Source organism: Mustelus asterias, chromosome 1, assembly GCF_964213995.1.
Source record: "Mustelus asterias chromosome 1, sMusAst1.hap1.1, whole genome shotgun sequence".
NCBI classification, from domain to species: Eukaryota; Metazoa; Chordata; class Chondrichthyes; order Carcharhiniformes; family Triakidae; genus Mustelus; species Mustelus asterias.
Window position 1 is genome coordinate 121,101,006 of NC_135801.1, and position 15,892 is coordinate 121,116,897.

The 15,892-nt window shown below is 39.6% G+C and overlaps 2 protein-coding genes across 9 annotated transcripts in view; one reads left to right on the plus strand and one right to left on the minus strand.

The window, feature by feature from the left end:
- The window catches only part of cnot7 (CCR4-NOT transcription complex, subunit 7), a 37,783-nt gene extending 26,724 nt beyond the window's left edge, over window positions 1-11,059 (minus strand). Inside the window, exons 1-2 of one of the 2 annotated variants that reach the window (XM_078217670.1) lie at window positions 10,931-11,059; window positions 6,173-6,374 (exon numbers count right to left, since the gene is read on the minus strand). In XM_078217670.1, coding sequence (XP_078073796.1) covers window positions 6,173-6,289 — 117 coding nt within the window. In that variant the 5' untranslated portion in view covers window positions 6,290-6,374; window positions 10,931-11,059. The remainder of the gene's footprint in view (window positions 1-6,172; window positions 6,375-10,930) is intronic. The other variant, XM_078217677.1, reaches the window with a different exon arrangement.
- Window positions 11,060-11,256: 197 nt separating this feature from the next.
- The window catches only part of vps37a (VPS37A subunit of ESCRT-I), a 53,201-nt gene continuing 48,565 nt past the window's right edge, over window positions 11,257-15,892 (plus strand). For 4 of the 7 annotated variants that reach the window (XM_078217615.1, XM_078217623.1, XM_078217629.1 and 1 more), the window contains exon 1: window positions 11,257-11,531. In XM_078217615.1, the coding sequence (XP_078073741.1) occupies window positions 11,410-11,531 (122 nt within the window). In that variant the 5' untranslated portion in view covers window positions 11,257-11,409. Of the gene's footprint in view, window positions 11,678-15,892 lie in introns of all 7 variants that reach the window. The other 3 variants (XM_078217641.1, XM_078217648.1, XM_078217658.1) reach the window with 1 other exon arrangement.

The following is a 15,892-nucleotide window of genomic DNA, read 5'->3' on the forward strand; positions in this document are numbered from 1 at the left end:
TCTCTGTGATTACTAGAAGGGTCATGACTCATGTAGTTGCTTCAATCCAATTTGTGCAATCTGATTTGGAAAATATCAGCTGACAAGTGCTCAACAAGGATCATGCAACAACAGTTTTCACAGGGTCCTTCTTCATATCATATGAGCTTTAGAAAATGTTTAATTGCTTCCCCATCTGAAGATTGAGCCTCATAGCAGTTATGATGAAGGGCCTACATCTGAAACATTAATCTGCCTGTTCTCACAACAGATCTCAACATACCTATTTCACGTTTTCACCATTTTGTGTTTTTGTTTCAGATTTCCAGCACTGTTAATTTATTGCTTTTCATTTTCACAAAACCAGTTTATATTTTTTTTGAGAGTTAGCCCCTGATGTCCGATATGGCAATGGTAAGGATTACAATTGTTTCAGCATTTTTCAGTAGAAAAGAGGCATTAAAGCAGCAAGCTCAAAAATGAAAGGTTTTCAATAATATGAGATAAAGATAATCATGTTCCACAACAATCCTGGCATGCATCTTTGCAAATAGATTGTTTTCATCAGCCTCTGCGGCTCTCTCTCACCACCCCCTTGCTCACCAAGCCAAACCATAACCCCCAAACTCGCCCCCCATCCCCTCCCTTGCCCCTTCCAAGCTTGTCTTACCAATGACACCCATACCTTGTTTCATCGATCCAATTACAAATAAATAGCTTCCCTTTCGGGCCACAATGTTAACTACCATTTTAAACAGTTCCCACTTCTAAGACAACATCGCCCTTTACAAAACCATCACCAAAAAACTTGGTCAAAAACACACCCTGGACTTTGACCTTGCAAATGACGATCTCATCTCCAAACATTTTACTTCTCCAAAAGTGTCCATCTCCTTGGTTAATTCTCTACAATCAGGTTTCTATCCCTTCCAAACCAATAAAATAGCCCTAAGCAAAGTAACAAACAACATTCTCTGTTACTGTAATCATTGCGCATTACCTTACTTTGAATCTGCAGCCTTTTACAAGGTGGTAGGAAGAATGAGGTAACTAAATGGTAGAATTTTAATTTGGTTGTAGGAACAGAGAACTAAATTACTGAAAGTGATAGAAGTTGAGAAGGCAAGTTTAAAGAAAAGGGATCCTTGTAGAGTACAAAAACAAGAAAGTTATACCAAACATTTATCAAACACTAGTCAGGCTTTATCGAGTTCAATCCTGGGCACTGCACTTCAGGAAGAACATGAAGGCTTTAGAGAGGGTGCAGAAAAGACTACTGAACATAGTCTAGGGATGAGAGAGTTCAATTATGTGGACCTATCAGGGGAGCTAGGGTTATTCACCTCAGAGAAGGTGGAGAGGAGATTTAATCGAGGTATTCAATCACTAGCGAGACAGTAGATGAGGAGAAACAGTTTCCGTTGGTGGGAGGGTTGAAAACGAAACATCATTCAAGATGACTAGCAAAAGAACCAACAGTGACATGAAGAAAATCTTTTTATGTAGTGAGTGGTAAGGATATGGAATGCACTGCCTGAGACTGTGGTGCAGACAGAGTCAATCGTGACTTTCAGCAGGAAATTGGATAATGTTCTTGGGACCTGGGTTCTAATCCAGCCATGGCAGATAATGGAATTTGAATTCAATAAAAATATCTGGACTTAAAAATCTACTGATGACCATGAAACCATTGTCACTTGTCGGAAAAAAACCATCTGGTTCACTAAAGTCTTTTAGGGACGGTAATCTGCTATCGTTATCTGGTCTGGCCTACATGTGACTCCAGAGCCACAGCAATGTGGTTGACTCTCAACTGCCCTTGGGCAACTAGGGGTGGGATGCTAGCCAGCCAGCAACGCCCATGTCCGATGAATGAATATTAAAAAAATAGGAAATTGGATAATTACTCAAAAATAAATAATTTGCAAGGTTCCAGGGAAAGGATAAAGCAGTTTGGACTAGCTTAGTTGCTCTTGCAGTGAGCAAGCATGGACACAATAGGCAGAATGGCCTCCTTCCTAGTGATTAGCGAGGTAAATACTGGCATGGATAAAAGAGTGGCTAGATAACTGCAAGCAGAGCGGAGCCACAAATGGGTCTTTTTCTGGTTGGCAGAATCTAATGTGTGGTGTGCCACAGTGATCAGTGATGGGGCCTCAACCTTTTACTATTTATATAAAGGATTTTGAAGAAGGGAATGAAGGTATGGCTGCTAAATTTGCTGATGATACAAAGAAAGGAAGTAAGTTGTGAAGAGGATGTCAGGAGGCTACAAAAAGATATACCTTGTAGATAGGTTATATGAGTGGGCAAAGATCTGGCAAATAAGAGTATAAAATAGGATAACATGAAATTGTCCATTTTGGCAGAAAAATAAAGTAGCGTATTATCTAAATGGTGAGAGATTACAGATCTCTGAGATGCAGAGGAATCTGGGTGTCCTAGTGCATGAATCATAAAAGGCTAGTATGCAGGTACAACAAGTACCTGTGAAGCTGTGAACATGCGCAGTTAATTTCTTTTACCTCTTTAGGCTCAGAACTGGCCCTGCGCGACTGCACAGAAAAGAAAGAAAAGTGAAACAGCTCAATCTGAAGAGGAGTGCCATTATAGAGAAAGTGTCTCAAGGAGCTGGACACTGAGAAGGTCTCAAACCAAGAAGAAGGTCCTAAACAAGGGACTGGGAAGATAAAAGGTAAGAAGTTTAACAACACCAGGTTAAAGTCCAACAGGTTTATTTGGTAGCAAAAGCCACACAAGCTTTCGGAGCTGCAAGCCCCTTCTTCAGGTGAGTGGGAATTCTGTTCACAAACAAAGCATATAAAGACACAAACTCAATTTACATGAATAATGGTTGGAATGCGAATACTTACAACTAATCAAGTCTTTAAGAAACAAAACAGCATGAGTGGAGAGAGCATCAAGACAGGCTAAAAAGATGTGTAGTGTCTCCAGACAAGACAGCCAGTGAAACTCTGTGGGGGTTACAAATAGTGGGACATGAACCCAATATCCCGGTTGAGGCCGTCCTCGTGTGTGCGGAACTTGGCTACCTACTGATAGCCAAGTTCCAATCATTCCAACCATTATTCATGTAAATTGAGTTTGTGTCTTTATGTGCTCTGTTTGTGAACAGAATTCCCACTCACCTGAAGAAGGGGCTTGCAGCTCCGAAAGCTTGTGTGGCTTTTGCTACCAAATAAACCTGTTGGACTTTAACCTGGTGTTGTTAAACTTCTTACTGTGTTTACCCCAGTCCAACGCCGGCATCTCCACATCAAGATAAAAGATCCCAGAAGGCAGCCCCAGGTAAGGGACAAGGACAGAGATCAGAAATAGATCCTGCAAAGCAATTGACTCCAAATTACAGAGAGCATGCTGCGGGGAGCAGACTTGAAGCAAGATGGGCCAGAGGTTTTGAGGGGGTAGCCAATGTTTGGTGAAGGTGTTCTGCTTGAGACAGCTGAAGATCTGAAAGTAGGCTTGGAAAGTGAAGCTTGATTGTACATTAAGATCCAAGGGGAAAGGAATCTCAGAAGACGAGACTGAAACCATCTGAGTGTGAGTGGCTTTTGGAGAAGATTCCAAGGTGAGTTCTTCAAGTGTGGAGATCGGAAACCTTCATCAGAAAGAGTTTCAGTGAGATCAATTGGCTCACAAGTAATAAGTTTCTGGGTGAGTTGTTGAGAAATTCATAGATGCTTTGGTTGCATCTGTCATTTACCTTGGAATGTGCTGTGCCTGTCCACAGTTCACCAGTTGGTTCACATGTACTGCATACTTACCCTGAATTTTAAAGAAGATAGATATGGTAAACCGTTGTATCTTTCTGAATTTGTATGCATGTTAAGATATAGGTGGGGTGAAAGAATCATGAATATTTGAATAATTTTGTGTTTTTGCGATCTTTTCAACCTTTTTGTCTGTTGTAATATAGTTTTCTTTTGTTAAAAGTTCATCAGTAGACTCCTGTGAATTTGTTCAGTAACAGAAACTAGAAGCAGGAGTAGGCTGTTTGGCCTTTCGAGCCCGCGCCGCCATTCATTTTGATCATCAAATTCAACATCCTGATCCCCCCTCCCCCCATATCCCTTGATCCCTTTAGCCCCAAGAACTATATCTAATTTCTTCTTGAAATCAGACAACGTTCTGGCCTCAATTACATTTTGTGGCAGTGAATTTCACACATTCTGGATGAAGAAAATTTTCCTCACCTCAGTTCTAAAAGGTTCACCCCTTATCCTCAAACTATGACCCCTAGTTCTGGGCTCCCCCACCATTGCAAACATTCTTTCTGAATCTACCCTGTCTAATCCTGTTAGAATTTTATAAGTTTCTATGAGATCCCCTCTCACACTTTTACTCCAGTGAATATAATCCTAACCGACTTGGTCTCTCCTCATATTGCAGACCTGCCATCCCAGGAAACAGCATGGTAAACCTTCGCTGTATTCCCTCTATAGCAAAGACGTCCTTCCTCAGATAATACCCCAGGTGTGGCCTCACCAACACCCTATACAATTGCAGCAAAATATCTCTCTCCCTGTACTCAAATCCTCTCGCTATGAAGGCCAACATAACATTTGCCTTCTTTACTGCCTGCTGTACTTGCACACTTACTTTCAGTGACTGATGCACGAGGACTCCAAGGTCTCGCTGAGTATCCACCTCTCTCAATTTACACCCATTGTAACTTACCTTCATGGTTTCTAAAAAGAAATTAGCATCTTAAGTCAGGTTTCACTCTGGGATCTGACTTGTTCAGTATTATCAGCTGGGATCATAACAAATAGCAAGGTGTAAAAGATTATCAGAGGTAGGTGAGAATGTGGAGTTGAGGTTACAATCAGATCAGCCATGATCTTACTGAAAGGTGGCGCAGGCTCAAGGGACTGAGTGTGGTTTACTTCTGCTTCTAATTTGTGTGTTTGTATGTCTTAATATCTCAGGTGACTCGCTGTCAGATTTGCTTGATAACACTTCTCTAAAGCGCCATTATATTTTATTATATTAAAGGCACTATAAAAATGCAAGTTGCTGTCATTGGCATGGGAACGGATGTAAAATGATGTGGGCTTGAAAGCTGGAACACAAGTGTGAGAAATGCGGTATATAAGAAAATGATCAAAAAGCCCATATCTTTGTATAGAAGTTGGGAATAAAGATGCAAATAACAGGATTACATGCGATAACAAGGTCAAGGAAGTAACCAAGGGTTAGAGTTTATATGGAGGGAGAGAGAAATTGGAATGTACTGAAATATTAGGACAGAGAGTAAGTTGACAGAAAGACCAAACAAATGTCAGGTTCAAGTTCCTGAACGTGCTGAGTTACTTGCGCTCAGCTGAAGTAGTATCAGAGCTTCAAAAACAAAGGTCCCTTTAGATAATAGAAGGAAGAAAATAAAACATCACCCAAGATTCCTCATCCTGAAGAATGTGGGACAAGAACAGAATCAGACTCTTCAACATTGAAAAACCAAATCAGCACTCACATGAATAATGGTCACTTAGCAAGGTAAGGGAGGACTATAGTTAAGAGTGAAACTACGTCCCAGCAAGAATAATGGTTTTCAAAGAAAGCAAGGGTGAAAACTGACAAAAGTGTTACAATTACAGCTATCTAGTTTCTTTCTCTTATTGATTTCTCCTCCTCAGATTCTTTTTCATAAACTTTCGGGTTCTGTTTTCTCTCCCACACTGCTTCTTCATACAATATTTTGCAGCTATTCTATATTTATTAGCTTTCTTCAGATCATATCCACATCAATATTTCTCCACAATATTGTCCCACACTGTTCGTTATCTCTTTTTTTATCTCATACTGGCTCAAGGATAGGAAATATCAATGACAAAATGAAAATGTACTTCGAGATATTTATTTAGGCAAGTATACACATAAATAACTTTCCAAAATGAACACCTGCAGTGCCCATAACTTTCAGATTGATAGTGCAAAAGCATTTGTTCAAGATAATACATTTGAATGTATTAATTGCACTTTGAAAGGAATTTAATGCAAATTCTTATTCAGAAAATAGTGATTGCCTATTATGAAATAGCCAAGTGATGACAAAACTTAAATACCAGTAAAAATGCCTTCAGCCATGAGACAAACATTTTAATATATTTCCCAAAACCTATGTTACTGATTTTTTTCCCCATTTGAAAAATACATAAAATAACCAACTTACCATTGCAACATAGTTGAATTTACGAATTACTTGACGGATTCTCTTCATCTCTTCATCCAGGTTACAAGCCCAGATCTCACAGATTCTTTGGGTGTGATCTACTGTCGCTGCTGGCATGTTGCCGAATTCAAGTAGCTGTCATCAAAGCACTACACCTTCAGGTGGGGCAGTTGTGTGAGGAAGCTCAAACTTATTGCCTGACCTTCAAAACAAAATTACTAAATTTAGAATGTTGAAAAACCGAAATAGAAATACTTGTGCAATAAGTTTTCAGCATCAACACAAGGCTTAACTGCAAATTTCTAAAATTCTACTTCATGACAATAAATATTTGCTGACTGCAAGTTCCTCAACCCCTGGAGTTTTTAATGTCAGAAAATGTGCTTTTTAAAAAATTTATTTCATGGAATATTGGTATCACTGGCAAGACCAGCATCTGCTGCCCATCCCTAATTGCCTGTGAACAGAGTGGCTTGCTAGGTCATTTCAGGGAACAGTTAAAAGTCAACCACATTGCTGTGGACCTGTAGTAACATGGTCAGGCCGGGTAACGATGGGCAGACTTCCTTCTCTAAAAGACATCAGTGAACCAGATGGGTTCAACAATGGTTTTGTGGTCACCATTATTGAGACCAGCTTTTCAACTGCAGATTGTTAATTGAATTTAAATTCCATCAACTTCCGTGGTAGGATCCTTATCCCCAGAACACTACCCTGGGCAACCAGATTGCTATCCAATGACATTATCACTATGCCACCATCTATAAGTTCATAAGATATCGGAGCAGAATTAGGCCATTCAGCCCATCGAGTTTGCTCCGCCATTCAATCATGGCTAATGTGCTCCTCATCCCAATTTTCCCATCTTTTCCCCATAACCCTTCAACCCATTACCAATTAAAAATCTGTCTAACTCCTCCTTAAATTTACTCACTATCTCACCATCCACCACGCTTTGGGGTAGCGAATTCCACAGATTCACAACCCTTTGGAGAAGTAGTTTCTCCTCAACTCTGTTTTAAATTTGCTACCCCTTATCCTAAGGCTATGACCTCTTGTCCTACAATGCCCCACAAGAGGAAGCATCTGCTCCATGCCTACTTTATCCATACCTTTTATCATCTTGTCTACCTCAATTTGATCTCCCTCATTCTTCTAAATTCCAGAGAGTACAGGCCTAACCTGTTCAATCTCTCTTCATACGACAAACCCCTCATCTCTGGAATCAATCTAGTGAACCTCCTCTGAATTGCCTCTGATGACACTATATCTTTCCTCAAATAAGGGGACCAAAACTGTGCACAATACTCCAGATGCGGTCTCACCAATGCCTTGTATAGATGCAACAATACTTCCTTGCCTTTACATTCTATACCTTTCATTAAAAATACTTCTCCAAAAGAAATTAAGGAACAAAGAAATATGTTGAACATCTGAAGATTTATCCAAGGACTTTCATTATAGACCTGATTTCATCACAGACTAAACCACAGGCAGATTTTTTTCATTTTAGAGTATTTTGCAGAATATAATAATTAACTATGTAATCAAATCTCCAAGAAGGCAGGGTAAAATGGGAATACTTAACAGCTCCCTTAGTCCAATAACTTGCAATTATATTTTCACAGATTTCCTCAGTAATTCATTGCAGTATTAATGTAAGCCTACTTGTTACATAAATAAACTTTGAAATGTTATACATTAATTGTAACATTAAAAAGGTGTTCCACAGAAATGTAATTAGATAAGTAATAACACTGAACAAAAAGGTGTGACTAAAAGTGCAATTTTGGCCTAATTGGGTCTTAAATAAAGAGGAGCTGCAGAGAGTGTTTTAGGAGGGAGTTCTCGGGATGAAGGCTCACCAATGGTGAGAAGGAGAGAGTGATTTTGCACAACAGGCCAGAGTTGGAGGAATGCAAAGTTTTCAGCACACTATAGGGCTGGAGAAAATCACAGAGGTAGGGATAGACAAAAGCATGAAAGGATTCAAATATACATTATAATTTTAGGTCAGTGAGCACAGGCTTAGATGTGCTGAAGGATGGGGCAACAAGCAGGACAGCAGGGAATAGCCTAGTCTGGAAATGACAAAGAAATGGATAAGTTTCATCAGAAGGCAGGCTACTATGTATTTGGAAACTCAGTCCATGGTTAAACAGGATGCAGATGTTGTTGACCGTCTTGCTCAACCTGAAACAGGGGTCAAGGAAGGGGTTGGAATTCTTGCAAAGAGTAACAAATTTGTGGTAGAAGTCAAAGACGACGATTCTGATTTTCCCAACTTTTAACTGTATGAAATGGGAGTTCATCCAGAATTGCATTTTCAACAAGCTGAATTGACAACTGAGGCAATGGAGCCAAGTGAGAGGAGGGAATGGTTGTAAGGTAGAGATGGATGCACATGGCACCTAGCCCTAGGTCTTCAGATAGGGCCATTATGGAGCAGTATGCAAAAGCGGAAGGGGAAACGTCCAAAGATAGATCCTTGGGTGACTCGAGACAACAATATGGGAGTGGAAAGCAAAGTATTGTTGGAGATTTCCTGGTCATGATGGGATAGGTAAGAGTGGAGCAAGTGAGAGGAGTCTTACTGAGCTGGACAATGAAAGAGAGGCAATGGCAGACAATGGCATGGTCAATGATGTTAAAGGATGCAGAAAAATCTATGAATGATGGCATTTTTGCATCATGGTCACAGTAACAGAGGATTATATTTGTGATTTTGATTAAGAAAATTTCAGTGCTATTCTAGGGGTGGACACTTATTGGCGAGATCAAAACTCGGAGTTGCAGAGAGGATGGGGTGATAATTTGCACATACATAAGACTTAGGGTAATAAATAGATTGTTTGGCTAGAAAAATCAAGATAGTTGCCAGAAAAATATCAAAGCATTTGGGATTGAAATGTTGAAACTCAGAATTCTGTTCTACATTCAACACCAGAAAGGATTGAATCAGTTATATTTAGTGCAAAGCTGCTCAGAATTTTACCAGAGTGCATTCTACAAAAATAGCAGTTTTCTATGGAGTTAGAAAGCCATTCCCGAGAGAGGAAGGTAAAGCACCACATTTAAAGACATGACATTCATATCATTTTAAGGAAGGATTTTAAAAAATTTTGATAGTGTCTGATCCATTAGCAACATAAAGCAGGTCAGAGACTAGATATTCTGCTGTCCATTACAAACATCCTATCTCCCCAAGGTCTTTCTACTATCCTTGGCACAAGTCAGGGATATGCTCGAATACTCTCCACTTGCCTAGATGGATGCAGCTGCTACAAACAGTTCAATTACTCGGAAACACTCACTAACTAAAACTTCTATTCCATCCACCGCTGACATACTGTGGCTGCAATGTGCTTGACAGCGGCAACTTGGGAATGCTATTTCAACAGCACCTCCTAAAACCGTAGGTACATGCGAACAGAACTGACTCCAGGCCAAATCAATCACTTGTCCAAAATCCTGGTACTCCCTAACTAACAGCATTGTGAGCACCATATAGACTGCAGCAGTTCAAGTAAATCCAGCAGCACCTTTGTCATAGCAAGTAGGGACAAATAATAAATGCTGCCTTTGTCAAAAGTATACAGCCCAAGAACGAATAAAAAATATATGGAGAATAGATTGAGAGGCTTTCAACTTCACACAGGGCGATGAGAGGTTTTGGAATTCTGCCAAATTGCCACTCAACAGAGTTTCCCAGCAGGTCACCTACCCAGTAGTAAAAGTACAATTTCAGAATGAAACTTAATATTTCTGTCAGTTAGCCATATTTGAATCTAGATTCAACATCTCAATGTTACAAAACAACCAGTCATGACACACAGAAACTTTGTAAACATTAGGTTAGGGAGCTATAAAAGTGTCAGAATTATAGAATAAAGTGTCAAAAGTACAATCAGAACTACAAAAAAAGTTTGAAGATGTGTTCATACAAACAATTCTTTAGAACACCTTCCAAGCTACCAGAGTTGTTACAGTCTATCAACACAGATAAACTAAAAACCTTCTGTAATGAAGACGTATCTCACTGAATTCATTGCCATAACATTCAGCAGTATGTTCATAGACCATGACAGGTCTTTAAAATCAAGTTCTCAACACACTATAGCCTTAAATTCCATGCACCTAACCACCTAATAAAACTGACCATAACAAAAATCAATAACACTACACAACACAAAAATCGCAACATAGTTCTATTACTTTCAATGATTGATACTTGCAAAGGCCACTGCAACATTGGGCTCGGAAGTTTTAAACATTAAACAAATGCTTAATGTTTCACAATCACCAGCAGTTTTTTTTAAAGTTTCCATTGGGGTTGAATTTATATAACCCTTTACCATCACCAAACTGGCTCCAACTAATGGGAATTATTTTGATGGTGATAAAATTGAATGTTTAAACGTGTTAAGTATCGGGGACCTGTAGTTTATTTTAAAACATGTCTCACCCACACTGTCTCGCCAAGTCAACAGTTAACTTTGTTTTATAACCTATCCCCAACACATATTATAGTCATGTTATGCAGCCATATTTTGATCACGTTCACTATCTTTAATCACATACTAGTCTAATGGTTTTGGGAAGTTGTTTGTTATCACTGAGACACACGGACTGGGGGGTGGAGGGAATTCCGTCGCTTTCAGATGGAAGTGAGCATCCCAAACAAGAAAAAAAACAGCAGCTCTATTAATGGCGAACTAAAATTGATAAGAGTTGCCGTTTCTTGGGCGTTAGTTTTACCTGCGTCAGCCGGGAGCAGGCTCTGAAACTGTTTAACTATTAAAATGCGAGCCCGTCTCCTCACTGCCTCAATAACCCACTCGTGTCCTCCATTACAGCCACCGCGCAACCCGCTGACGTCATCGAATCGTGCGCATTCACCTTTGAACTTTCGTCCCCCTTCGAGTTAGTTAAAAAAAAACACAGCTTAAAACAAATTTCCCTTCCACGGAGGTAACCCTTTCCGCGTTATAAATTATCAATTTATATCCTGACTCTGGAAAATTATAATTTGATTTGGTTCAGTTGAGAGGAGAGACGTTTTACACGGATTGTGATGACGTTTCACACAGAGTGCGATCTCGGGGAGGGTGGGTGGCCGCGGGATGTGCGCAGCCGCAGTCTGAGGCGGCTGATCCCGGTGAGGCGATGAGGCGTTGGGCTGTTGTGTTATTTCTTTAGTCGGAGCCGTGTTTCGTTCGCTCGTTGAGGCCAGGAACATGAACTGGATTTTCCCCTTGTCGAAAAGCGGCAGCAGTGGCGCCGGACACTTGCCGCCTCTCACCAGCCTCCAGCAGCAGCGCCAGCGGCAGATAGAGTCGGTGAAAAGCTCCCACACTGGGTGAGTGAGGAGCCCGGCCCGACCCCGCACTGCAGTGCCCAGGTCTCTAAACCCAGTCTGTGTTGGTGTTCGGCGCTGTGAACATGGTGGCTGCGGCCCCGATCACAGTATATGGGAGAGTTTCCATGGGAAATGTTTCTGGGGAGGTCAGTCAGTCAGCCTTCCGGAATGTTCTCCTGAGTCACCGGCTCTCTGTTTATTGTATATGTGCATCCAAAAGATTATATATATATATATATATATATATTAACCTGAGGTGAACACGAATAACCTATAGTATCTGTAGACCAAGTCTTAATGTTTTCGTTGAAGAACTGCATCCCCTCAGCCCACCATGTGTTAGATATAACGGAGGGTGTTAATTTCAGAAACTCGCCCATTTATAGCTTTATTAAAATACACAACTTTAACCAGTGCCGGATTTAGGCATAAGCTAAACAAGCTACAGCTTAGGGCCTCACAAAATTTCAGAAGGTTTACAATGAAGAGAACATTTAAGAGCAGATACCAGAAAAGAAAAAGAAAGCACCAGCTTGAAGAGCAACTCAAAAAATTACCAAAATCTATGAGAGAGATCAAGCCAACCAAATGATAAATATGTAATCGGTAAATGCATTCATTTGAAAATAATTTGTATTTTTCACTTTAAATACCTTGCTATTAAATAATTAAAAGGCATAATTATGTTTTCAGTTTTTTTTGTGGCGACCCAAGGACCCAAGGTACGCACCTTTGTGAGACCTTTTGGTGTAACTTTTTAACAAGGGGCCTCCAAGCTTTATATAGTTTAGGGCCTCACCAAGTCTAAATCTGGCACTGACTTTAACGGCACGAATTCGTAAAGCATGTATTCAGCACAATGGTCAGTCTTGCACGCCGAAGTTCTGTCAGAAGTAATATTTGCATGGCTATGGTAATTGAAAGCAAAGTAATTACTTGGCAAATGTTTAGGCATAAAGAAGCGATTGTATATATTGTACTGTAAATGATGCCTGTTAGTTTATTCAATGTCAGCTTAATGGTAATTGGGAGAACAGGAGTAGTTTCATCGTGTTTGTGGTTAGTGTCCCTACAAATGTTACTTGTCTTTTCAAAAGTTCATAGAGCACCACTCTTGTGTTCGTGATGTGGCTGCACTGACAGGAGTTATTAACCCATTAGGAACACAAAAAATAAGCTCCTAAAAGCAAACATTCACATTTCAGTAACTCAAAAGTTGATATCCTTCTGCGCCAGTTGGGCACCGCAGGGGCTGGGGTGCATTATGGACCCTGATAATCACATTTTTGATTTGATGTTTTAAGTTTCCTTTGCACTTTGTTTCTGTTCGGTCTGTTCTCCCTCCTTTTGGGTAGCTAGCTGCCCCTTTTACTTTGTCCCTGAGTTCATTTGAGTTGGTTTATTTGGTTTGCCCTAAAAGACAAAAAAAAGTTGATATCCCTTTTACTTTTAGTTGGTTGTTTATATAGTTTGAAGTGGGAGGGATTTAGGTTTTGTTGCTGAAATCAGTATCACTCAGAAACTTAAAATCACACTTAAGATGAATATGAATGGTTTTCTTAAAAAAAAAAGTAGTGTGTTTCAGTAATGCCATGGGGTATACATAAAGGACTGAAATGTTGCCTCATTTCTGGGTCAGATGAAATATGGCTTTAGACCCTAGTTTCATTTTCCCTCATTTCCGGTCATGTGAAATATGGCTTTAGGCTCTAGTTTCATTTTGTACGTGTTTGACTACATCAATATCTTGTGACCAGCAACTTTAAAAATATTTCAGTTATAACTTGTGTTGTTATTTAAATCCCTGTTAGTCGTGGCATCATTTGTTCCTGGCTGAAACTCATTCACTGATTAATTCTAAATTTGCACTTCTTTCGCATCTCTTAAAATATGCATCATTTGTTCCCCTTTGAATTTGCAACAAATTTAGAATACAAGTTCCAATCTTTGGAGATTCTTTCATGTGCCAGTTATGAAAATTTAGAATGTTTTTTCTTAAATTTACTCAGTTTACTGCTTTAGAGTGCTAAAAGTCAGTCGCACCAAGTTTTGCTAGCTTTGTACCTCTTTACTTGGGCAAGGCAGAGCTCGTACTTTAATCCTATCTTGTGGACTTGTAAGTAAAAAATATTAAATCAATCTAGTGGCATGCTTTGGAGCCTGTATAGAAATGTATTTAGTGGGGTGGTAGCAAATTTCAAGATAGACTGTCATATTGCAGACTCTACTTAATGCAGAAACACAAGATGCAGTTTGGAAGGAAGAATGAGGAGCGGCATTACAAACTAAATAGTCCAATTTTACTGGGGGTGCAGGAACAGAGTGATCTACCACATACAAGGCAACAACACAAGTTGGAAGGCTGTTTTAATAGTGCATGTAATCCTGGGCTTTATGAATAAAAACATTGAATACAAAAGTAATTAAGTTCCGCCAGTCCTTTCAAAATCAATAGTGAGCCCTCAGCTCGAGTATTGCTAAATTCTGAGCACCACACTTTAGGAAGGATGTGAAGTCCTTGGGGAAGGGTGCAGAGGAGAATTTACCAGAATAGCACTAGGGATGAACGACTACACTGATGTGAAGAGACTAGAAATGCATTGTTTTCCTGAGATCTAATAGGTTAAGGTGAGATTTCATAGAATGTTCAAAATTATAATGGGTTTTAATATAGTAAATAGAAACTTTTCCTTGGCAGAAGGATTGGCAATCAGAGGATGTAAATTTGGGATAATTGGGAAAAGAATCAGGGGAAAGGTGAGATCTTCTTTATGCAACAAGTTGCTGTAATCTGGAAGGCACTGCTCGAGTGACCTGTGGCAGCTGGTTCAATAGTAACATTCAACAGAAAATTGGATATGTATTGAAAAATGAAAGATAGCATAGTTATTAGGGGAATAATGTTTTATATGCAGGATATGGGTCTAGTTGAAAAGCTCTTTTGCAAAGGAGCAAATGGTTATCCTCATAGAAGCCATCTATGATACGAATGTGGTGACATGGCATCTTTAAATAGTTGAATAGTGGAATTTGTTACAATAAATTTACTTTGGAACAAAATATGTTAATTTCTTTTGATAACTGACCCCATAGAAAACCAACACCGAACATTTTGCAGTGGATACACCAGTGCTTATGGGTGCCAGTGAATTAAATTCATGCAATATTGAATAGCAGTAAATTAGTGAAATTGAAAAACTTGTGAGATCACCAATGAATTGATAAGTCAATGCAACAATAGTTGCTGGTAAATTGCTTTAAAGGAACAGCAAAAATGAACAAATAATGGAATATTAAGCATCATGATAAAATTCATTGAGCAGCTGAACACCAACAAATTAATCAAGTAGTGGTCAACATATTTTCAACTCTTTCATGGGATGTGCATGTTACTGGCTAGGCCAGCATTCTTATTGCCCATTCCCAACTGCTACAATGCATCGCTAACCAGCTGTCCAGCCAACTGAGCTAAACCGACCATTGGTCCATGAGGCAGAGCAATGCCAATGGTGTGGGTTCAATTCCCATACTGGTTAAGATTATTCACGAAGGCCTGCCTTCTCAGTCTTGCCCCTCACCTGAGATATGGTGATCCTCAGGTTAAATCACCCAATCGGCTCTCCCCCTCAAAGAGGAGAGTAGCCTATGGTCATCTGGGACTATAGTGACTTTACCATTTAGTTTGTGCTGTATGCTTATATGTATATATGTACTGCACACACTTCTCTTACTCTTGGAACTTTATAGTTTTGCTTGGACAGGATTATAAGCAGCAGCTGCTGGTTTCACCAGCCTTTTACTTTTCAGAGTAGAGAGATTGTTTTCTAAATCTCTTGGGTTAGGTTCACAAAAATGTTTCATGAAAGAACGAGTGAACATGGCAGCTGGGAGGCTCTCAGAAGGCATATTTATGTTTGTGTGTGATATATATATATATATATATATATATATATATATATATATTATGTATAACCTACAATTTTACAATGCAAGTCATTCAATAGATTCCTGTTCATTGGTCAACATAAAGAAAATAGTTGGGATAAAATTTGCCTTGCCTGCCTGCAATGGAGAGCAGGGTTGGTTAAGGAGTAGGGCCCTTGGTCAGATCAGGGATTAAGACAGGTCCAAATGTTGTGATGTATGGACATGTGCCTGAAAGATTCACTGGGTCAGGTTTCATGCTGTAAGCAGTCGCAGACCCTGAAGATAACCACTGGATTTATCAAGCACAACAAACGGTGCTAGGCTGATCTTGAAATCAATCGAACAGTCACTACACTATTAGGGGGAATAAAAACCCAGGGTCGTTTAGATTAGGGCTGCCTCCAGCTCAAAATCTAAGAAATTCAAGTTACTAG